The 10063-nt window shown below is 41.1% G+C and overlaps 1 protein-coding gene across 5 annotated transcripts in view; it reads right to left on the bottom strand.

Annotated features, from left to right (window-relative positions):
* The window catches only part of TMEM241 (transmembrane protein 241), a 114938-nt gene extending 113236 nt beyond the window's left edge, over nt 1–1702 (bottom strand). For all 5 annotated transcript variants that reach the window (XR_006195200.1, XM_042910383.1, XM_042910387.1 and 2 more), the window contains exon 1: nt 1574–1702. Coding sequence is in view for 4 of the 5 variants with exons in the window: in XM_042910383.1 (XP_042766317.1) it covers nt 1574–1645 (72 nt within the window). In the remaining variant the exon portion in view is untranslated. The remainder of the gene's footprint in view (nt 1–1573) is intronic.
* Between the last annotated feature and the right edge of the window lie 8361 nt (nt 1703–10063).

A 10063-nucleotide genomic window follows, 5' to 3' on the forward strand; every position in this document is an offset into this window, starting at 1 on the left:
GAAGACAGTCCTCACGTTAAGAGAGAAGGTATAAGGAAATGCTATTGGTTAACAGTCCTTTTCCAGAGAGCAAGAGGGGTTTGGGTTTTGAGGGGGATGGGCAGGGGAGACCCTACAATGGGGGAAGGTGGTCCTGGGCCTGGTATCCCCCACTTTGTCTTGGTGTCCAGCCAACCTCTATGACAAGAGGGGATGCCCCACCCTAGCCCTCAAAAGTCTAACATTTCCCTGTATGGTCCTAATCCAAGGCCAGCTTCTCCCTCCTAACAAAATAAAAACATGGCACCACTGCTTTTCTGCATTTTCATAAAAAAGAGTTTCATGACATTACTTTAAAGAAAATTAACTTTATAAATATTTTATTTTCAAAAATAATTCCACAAAAAACTCTTGAACATAGTGGAAATGTATGGGATGGAGAAATATTTTTAAAAGGACTGCCAGGGCGTCTGGGTGGCTCGGTCGGTTAAGCGTCCGACATCGGCTCAGGTCATGTTCTCACGGTGCGTGGGTTCAAGCCCCGCGTCGGGCTCTGTGCTGACAGCTCAGAGCCTGGAGCCTGTTTCAGATTCCGTGTCTCCCTCTCTCTCTGCTCCTCCCCTGTTCATGTTCTGTCTCTGTCTCAAAAATAAATAAATGTTAAAAAAAAAGACTGCCAAGGGCACCTGGGTGGCTCAGTCAGTTAAGCCTCTGACTTTGGCTCAGGTCATGATCTCAGGGTTCATAGTTCCAGCTCCACATTGGGCTCTGTCTGTGCTGATGGCTCAGAGCCTAGAGCCTGCTTCAGATTCTGTCTCCCTCCCTCTCTGTCCCTCCTCTGCTCTTGCTGTCTCTCTCTCTCTCTCAATAATAAATAAACATTAAAAAAAGATTGGCTATCAGTGGTGTGAGGGAAAGATGGATATGGAAATGGATTGATCTCTTCTGTTTAAAAGCTTGGCTGGGGGGAGGGGGGTGGCTATCTGGCTCAGTTGGAAAAACTTTGACTTGAGCTCAGGGTAATGAGTTGAGTCCCATGTTGGGTGTAGAGATTATTAAATAAATAAAACTTTAAAAATAAAAAAAAAATTAAAATTAAAAATAAAAACTTCTGGAACCATGTGGGTTTCTAGGGCAGGGGCGTGTTTCAGAAAAAAAAGGCAGGATATGTCAGATTTCTTCTACTCTTCCTGCCGCGAAAGAACAAGAGCCAATTGCTTTTTTTCCCTGAAAAGTAGTATGCACAACCCAAAATTAAGTTCCTGGGAATTCACCAGTCAAAAAATTTGGTGACCCCTACTTACGCTCTCTTTCTTTCTCAAAAATAAATAAACATTAAAATAAATAAATAAATTTAATTTTAGAAAATTCGTTGTCCCAGGAAATGTAAAGGATGCTTTACAGGACCGGAAACAGGGCCAGTGCAGTCCAGCAAATCCTATTTCTAAATGAGCATTCCACAGAGTCGGCTTCCTCTCCACTACCATCAGGAAAAATCAGGTAAAAAGCTGGAGGCTGCATCTGTTCCACGTACGATGTGGGGGCTCCGATCTCCCACGTGCAATCATCGCCACCCCGCGCCCGCCCCCCTCACCTTGTTCGTGAGGTAAGACGCCAGGTAGCAGGTACAAAAGGTAAGGCCCACCAGGCACCTCCTCACGCACATCGGGCAACCCGCGCCCCTATCCGGGAACCCCGCTGGAGCTCCGCGGCAGCCTCCGGAGCAAGGCCACAGCCGCAGCTGCCAGGACAGCCACGTGGCTCCAAGCTCGGCCAATCCGCGCGGGGACCGCCTCTGGCGCCTGCCTCTTAAAGGGACCCGGCCGCCGCGGGCCCGGCTGCCGCCTTGTGGGCGAGGTCGCTCTCTGCTGTCTTGGGAGGTAGGGAGAGAAAGATCGCCGGGCCGGGGCTGAGATCGACCCCACCGCCTGTGGGGAAAGGGACACTAGTCCCTGTAAAAAAAAGTCGAAAATGGCAGACGAGGGGAAAAAAGCAGTTTACAAAACAGTTCACAACATTGCATTACCGTTTAAAGAAAAATGTTCATAGCTGTCATCTAAACGATGGGACGAACATTGTTTATATGCTTTAATGAATTTGCCCTGTTTTCTACACCGGGTCTGTATTACTTTTGCAAACGACACCAAAAAGTTAATGATAAGTGTTATTTTAAAAGAAGGAAGCCTGAGGAGCTGGAATGAATGTAGTTGTTTTTTGTTTTTGTTTTTGTTTTTCTTTCTCTTTTTTTTAAGAGAAGTCATTCCATTGTGTTGAAATTTACATAAAATAAATCCTCCTGAAAGTGGAGTTTCAAGCACAGCCCCTATTCCTAGTATATAGGTTAGAAAATTTACCTAGTTAGGTTTCTGGCAAATAGTAGTAAACATACATGAAACATGTTGATGGACTTTGTCAGGAGCTAGAGGTACAAGTGTTCCCCACATGCACACACACAGGTATTTAGAAATACCCTGTACACCAGGAAACCTTCACTTTTTAAAATTTGTATTCCCTGGGGCGTTTGGGTGCCTCAGTCGCTTGAGCCTCCGACTTGGGCTCAGGTCATGAACTCGCGGTTGATGGGTTCCACCCCGCGTGGGGCTCTGTGCTGGCAGCTGGGAGCCTGGAGCCTGCTTCAGGTTCTGTGTCTTTCTCTTCCTCTGTCCCTCCCCCGCTCGCACTGTCTCCGTCTCTTGCTCAAAAATAAATAAAATGTAATAATAAAAAAATTAAAATTTGTATTCCCTGTGTAAAATTGCTTATCAACTATAGTATCCAAGCAAACACCCGATGTATTATCTCTACATAAAAGATAAATAAGAAGTAATTTTCCCCTGACGATATTTTAGGAAACCTATTTCAGAGCTAAACAGTCCTTACAAAGAAAATTTTTGCTCAATAAAATTTCTTTGAAATCAGTAGTTGGTACTACTTGATATTCTCTGAGTACTTTTAGTACATGAACAGGTTCAGGTGGAGCCCTATTATTTTCTAGTTATTACTTAACTTATTTTCTTTGACGGAAGTTGCTTAACAAGCAGGAGCAACCAGAACAATAAAGAACCACGCAAATAGAAGCTGACATTTGTAGCAAGAGCGCTGATAGATTTTGCCAGAGCCATTGATTTTTCCAAAGCTGCATTATTCTGTTTCACAAAGCAAACTAAACTAAGATTAGATGAAAATAAAATCATCAGGTGTTACACTGACACACAACAAACTGCTACATATGAGATTGAGGTTACACCTTCTAAACACAAGAAAAGATATAATCACTTGTATTGTTAATTAACATCTTTGAGACCAAAAGTTTACAGTTATAAATTTACTTTTTTATAATGGATCCATAAGTGCTCAATAAATGTTTGTTAAATAAGAAAAGACAGGAACTTGGATAAAACAACTCCTCTGGGGGTTTTCCCCAACAAATCTTTTTTAATAATGAATTTTTTTGACAGCTCACATGGGAGAATTCTCAAAGGATGGCAGAAGCAGCAGCATACATTTTTAAACCTAAATCCCACTTTAAAAGTAGACAGAACATGGGGCGCTTGGGTGGCTCAGTCGGTTGAGCGTCCGACTTCAGCTCAGGTCACGATCTTGCGGTCCCTGAGTTCGAGCCCCGCGTCGGGCTCTGGGCTGATGGCTCAGAGCCTGGAGCCTGCTTCCGATTCTGTGTCTCCCTCTCTCTCTCTGCCCCTCCCCCGTTCATGCTCTGTCTCTCTCTGTCTCAAAAATAATAAAATAAACATTAAAAAAAATTTTTAAAGTAGACAGAACATAGGGGCGTCTGGGTGGCTCAAGTCGGTTGGGCAGCTGACTTCAACTCAGGTCATGATCTTGCTGCTGGTGAGTTTGAGCCTCTCGTCGGACTCTGTGCTGACAGCTCAGAGCCTGGACCCTGCTTTGGATTCTGTGTCTCCCTCTCTCTCTCTCTGCCTCTCCACTGCTCAGGCTCTGTGTCTGTCTCTCAAAAAATGAATAAACATTAAAAAAAAGTTTTTTAAGTAGACAGAACATTAATATTTCTTATGAATGTAGATGCAAAACTTCTCAACAAAACACTAGGAAATGGAATCCAGCAACATGTAAAAGGAGTACATGCCAAGACCCACAGTGATTTTTCCCAGGAATGCAAGATTTGTTTAACATGCAAAAATCAATTCATGTAATATACCATATCAGCAGATTAAAGGACAAAAACCACATGATCATCTCAGTAGAAATAGATAAGGCATTGGACAAAATTCAACACCTTTCCATGATTAAAAACACTAAAAAAAACTGGAATAAAAGGGAATTTCCTCAATATGATAAAAGGCATCTGTGATAACCCCACAGCTAGTATACTTGATGGTGAAAGACATTTGCTTTCTTCCCTAAAATCAGGAACAAGACCAGGATGACCATTCTTGCCACTTTTACTTAACATTATATTGGAAGTTCTAGCCAGAACAACAAGGCAAAAAAGTAAAATAGAAGGCAATATCTATTGGGGGAAAAAAACCCCTCTCTCTACCATAGATTTTGAATATAAAAGATTTTGAATATAAAAAAATCCTGGGGCACCTGGCTGGTTCAGTCAGAGGAACATGTGACTCTTGATCTCAGGGTTGTGAGTTTAAGCCCCACCCCACTGGGTGTAGAAATTACTTAAAAATAAAATCTTTTAAAAAAAAAGTCATCAAGGATAGAATGATAAGGTCTAATATACATTTAATATAAGTTTGATTAACAAAGAATATAGAGAATGTGAAAGAGGCACTTTTCACAGAACTAGGATAGAGAATGAATCCTCAGATACAGTAGAGACAATGAATCCTGAGCAAACTACATGAAAAGAAATCCACTTAGCCAATTTTCACATTCAAATACCATATTTTGATTGTAGCAAAAAACACATGACATAATGCATTATCTTAACCATTTTTATTTTATTTTATTTTATTTTTAATTTTTTTTAACGTTTATTTATTTTTGAGATAGAGAGAGACACACAGCATGAACAGGGGAGGGGCAGAGAGAGAGGGAGACACAGAATTGGAAGCAAGCTCTAGGCTCTGAGCCATCAGCCCAGAGCCCGACGCTGGGCTCGAACTCGCAGACTGCAAGATCGTGACCTGAGCTGAAGTCGGACGCTTAACCGACTGAGCCACCCAGGCACCCCTATCTTAACCATTTTTAAATGCACACTGCAGTAATGTTGAGTATATGCACATTGTTGTGCAACAGATCTCTAGAACTTTGCATCTTGTGCAATCAAAACTCTACCTATTGAACAACTCCTCTTTTCCTGTTCTCCCCCATTCCCTGGCAAACACCATTCTACTTTCTATGTCTTAAAGTTTGACTAATTTAAATTCCTCTTATAAGTAGAATTAAATACATATTTTTAATTAAAGATTATTCTCCTTTTATTTATCCTTATAGTCAGAGTATTATATCAATTTTTAAAATAGTATACAGTAAAGGAAGCAAAACAAAGTATTTGTTATGAAAAAATGGCAATGGGTTCCATAGGGTTCAGAATCATTGAATCCCAACCTAACCCAACTGACCCATATCCATAACACTGCACTCTAGTAACCTTACCTTTTTTTTTTTTTTTTAGATTTTATTTTTAAGTAGTCTCTACACCCAACATGGGGCTTGAACCTACAACACCAAGATCAAGAGTTGCATGCTCTACTGACTGAGCCAACCAGGTACTCCAAGTAACCTCACTAAATATACCACAGACTTTTCCTGTCCCATGCCTTGTCTTATACCATTCCTTCCCCTGAAACTAACTTTATAGCTTTCTCCAACCTTCATGCCATAGTTTGGTGGCACCTTCTCCATGCAGCCTTTCCAGATCTCACTAAGCCATAATGAATCCTGAAACGTTCATTTTCTATAGCTGTGATTTGACAAGTAATCATGCACCCTTTTGAGATAGAAGTGTTGTGTTATTTAATGTTGTGTGAATATATTATCTTTCCAACTATATCTTGTAGTTCTTTTTTTCTCCCACAAGACTTCAGAAGTATCGTAGGCAGTTAATAAATATTTGTTGGTTGCCTGAAGCAACTATATGCAAAATAGACTTAACTAGTTTCAACATTAAAGACTAAAGAGTTTTATATCTGCTCTCTTTACTTTTTTATTAATTTGTTTTGGCTAGGCTCCATGCCCAATATGGGGCTTGAACTCACAACCTTGAGATCCAGAGTCACATGTTCTACCAAGTGAGCCAGGCACACACTCCTGTTCTCTTTAGAGACCAAGAATCTGCTGATTCCATGTGTTTAGGCAGTGCAAATTCTGGAATAGCTTTGTCTCTGCTGAGCACCAGTGAGTTTATCAAAAGATGATAGGGAGTAAATCTGGAGCTAAATGCTTTAAACGTTGTGCTTATTCCACTTCACAGAGACATGGCCATTCAAGGACTCATTCTTAAATAACATAGGACTACATGCTGTTGTTAGTAAACCACACTTTTTATAGTAATAGTATTTATAAATGTGGACTGTAAACTTTTTCAATGCTGTACATTTCACCCTATCTTCCTTTTTAAGACGTATATGGTTGGTGGCACTAGGGATATACCTTAAATCATTAAATCATTAAAATTGTTAATCCACAAGCTCTATTCTAATGTGAAACTCCATCCCAAGGGGAAAAAAACTTCCCTTATCCCCACAGCCTGCCTTCTCTAAAACTTGAGTGCCCTCTGAAACTACTCATCTCCTCTGGTGTCCAGGGCAAGGAATAAGGGTCATCATTCTTTGCTCTCTCCAGAGTAGCCCCCAAAACATTATTCTGCACCAGCCCCCCAGGAAAATGGCTCTCCTCTGGCATCTCTAACCATCTCACTCTGTCGAAGCTTCTTTACCAGCATCATCTACCAACCTCTGGGGTACAATCTGCATGTATTCTAAAGACTCTGGCACCTGCTCATACTCACTGCCCTCCACTCCAAGCCCTGCCATCTTGCTGGATAATTTTAAGGTCCATTTGGATCACCCATCCAATGTCCTGATGTTTTATCCTGTTCCCTTAAGCTTCCCAACCTCATCCTCACCGCTGCTTCTCTGTAGCTTCCTCTGACTCGGGAATAATCTACATCTGCTCTACCTTTAAAACTCTTACATAGCAGGCTTCTCACTCACTCACTCGCTCTTTCTGAGATGAAATTCGTATAACATAAAATAAAGCATTTTAAAGTGTAAAATTCATTGGTATTGAGCAGATTCACAACATTGTATGACTATCACCTATATCGATTTCCTATTTTCTTCACCCCCAAAGAAAACCCTTTACCTATTAAGCAGTCACTCTTAATTTCCCTCTTCTTCTCACCCCACCCCCTGGCAACCACCAATCTGCTTTCTGTCTTTATGGATTTACCTATCCTGGATTTTTCACATAAGTGGAATCATACAATATGTGCCTTTGTCACTGGCTTCTTTCACTTAGCATGACGTTTTCGAGGTTCATCCACATTGTAGCACATATCAGTACTTCATTCCTGAATTAGTTTCCCTGGGCTGCCATAACAAAATACCACAGACTGGGTGGCTTAAACAGTAGAGATTTATTTTCTCAGTGTTCTGGGGGATGGGAGTCCAAGATCAAGGTGCCTACAGGACTGTTTTCCTTTAAAAGCTGCTCTCGGGGGCACCTGGGTGGTTCAGTTGGTTAAGTGTCCTACTTCGGCTCAGGTCATGCATGATCTCTCAGTTCGTGGGTTCAAGCCCCACATCAGGCTGTGTGCTGACAGCTCAGAGCCTGGTGCCTACTTCAGATTCTGTGTCTCCCTCTCTCTCTCTGCCCTCCCTCCCCCACCTATCACATTCTGTGTGTGTGTCTCTCTCTCAAAAATGAATGAACTTAAAAAAGTTTTTTAAAGTCTACTCTCTTTGGCTTATAGATGGCTGGCCTCTTGCTGTCCCTTCATGTGGATGTTCCTCTGTGAGCAGGTGCCCTAGATGTCTCTTTCTTTTCTTATAAGAATACCAGTCATACTGGATTAGGGCCCCACTCTACCACCTTTATTTTAATTTAGTCACCTCTGTGAGAACTTATCTCCATATACTGTTACATCCTGAGATACTGGGGGTTGAGACTTCAATAAGCGAATTTTGGGAGTCATGATTCCATCCATAAAAGTTGCTTTTATGGCTGGGTAATGTTCTATTGAATGTATATACCATATTTTGTTTATCCATTCATCCACTGATGGACATTTGCATTGTTTCCACCCTTTCGCTATTGTGAATAATGGTTCCATGAACATTCAGGTACAAGTATTGTTGAGTACCTGTTTTCAATTCTTTTGGGTATATACCTAGGCGTGGAATTGCTGGATCATATGGTAATGCTATGTTTAACTTATTAAGGAACTGCCAAATTGTTTTCCACAGCAAGGGCATCGTTTTACATTCCCACCAGCCACATACGAGGGTTCTCCACATCTTTACCAACTCTTGCTATTTAGCCCACTACCTCTTCACTCTTTAGGTCCATTATGGCATTTCTCTCTCTCAATTTCTTCACTCCAACTTCATCAAAATCTCTTGCCCTTGACTCCTTATATTCCCCCTAAAAACGATCTCCTTTTTCATTTCTTTCCAAAGCTAATATAAACCACATAATTCAATATGTGTGACATTGAGCTCCCCAAGTGTCAGTTTTTCAATCTATAAAGTGGGGATAACAATATTCCCCAGGACCATTTTAAGAACCGAATGAGCTAACATGTTTGAAGTGTTTAATTCAACACGTATTAAGCATTCACTAAGCAGTAGCTATGATATTAACTATCAGATTTCTAACTTTACCCCTTACTTTTTTCTCATAAACTCCAGGCTTTCATTGGTCATTTTTTTTTGTTCATTTTTTTTTTAGTGTTTATTTATCTTTGAGAGAAAGAGAGAGAGAGAACAGGGCAGGGGCAGAGAGAGAGGGAGACACAGAATCCAAAGCAGGCTTCAGGCTCTGAATTGTCTGCATAGAGCCCAACCCAGGGCTTGAACTCACAAGCTGTGAGATCATGACCTGAGCTGAAGTCTGACATTTAACCGACTGAGCCACCCAGGTGCCCCTGGTCATTTTCAACTGCATCCATTTAGTTCATTCATTCACAGGTATTTGTTGAGTGCCTATTACATGTCAGGCACCATACTGAGCATTGATTACAGCAGTGAACAAAATAAACGTGACCCTTGCTTTCATGGAGTAAAAGAAAAAAAAGGCAAATAAATGTGTTCTTATACATGTTGATGGCTGCCATGGTTCATAGGTAACTGAAGTTTAATGTATCCAAAATTAGCATTATCTTCCCTCTGAACCAGATTTTCAGACACCACCATCCACCCAGTCAACCAATTGAAAAAGCAGAAGTTATTTCAGCTCCTTGAGCTTCAATGAGATGCCTTACCTCCCATTCCACCCCTACCCCTACGTGCACTAGCAACATCAGGCACCGAAGTCCAAGAACAAAATCTTGGAAATAAGATAAAGAGTTGGAATATTCAAGTTGCCTTATAGAAATGAAAAAAAATCTGAAATTAGTCTCAAAGTATTAACCCTCATCATTAATTGCCTGGCAGGTTTTCCAGTCTCCAACCTCACCTCTCCCCAGTCTACCCTTCACACAACTGTCAGAATTATCTTCCTAGTAAGCAAACCTGAAAACATGACTTTCCCCATTTAAAATCTTTTACTGACTATTGTCTAACCTCTGAAGTTCTTGGCATTAAAATCTCTTAGACCGGGCCCTTCCCTGCATTCTCCAACTCAATCTTTTACTTTGTCCCTTTTGAACTGTGGGTTCAAACCATGTCAAACCTCTTGCCTTTTTCCAATGCATGCTGTATACAGTTCCTCTTTGTGTGGAAGCCCCCACTTGCCCTTACAGCCTATCTCAGTGATGGCTGCTTATCTTGCAAGAGTGAACTCAATGTCATCGACCTTAAGGAATCATTCCTGAACATCTAAGTAGATCTGACCTCTTTCCTTTATGTGATCCCTGGGCCCTGCATATACTTCTATCATAGCATCTTTAACACTTAATTGTACTTGTGTTTATGACTTCAAGGTA

The sequence above is a fragment of the Panthera leo genome, chromosome D3, assembly GCF_018350215.1.
Source record: "Panthera leo isolate Ple1 chromosome D3, P.leo_Ple1_pat1.1, whole genome shotgun sequence".
NCBI classification, from domain to species: Eukaryota; Metazoa; Chordata; class Mammalia; order Carnivora; family Felidae; genus Panthera; species Panthera leo.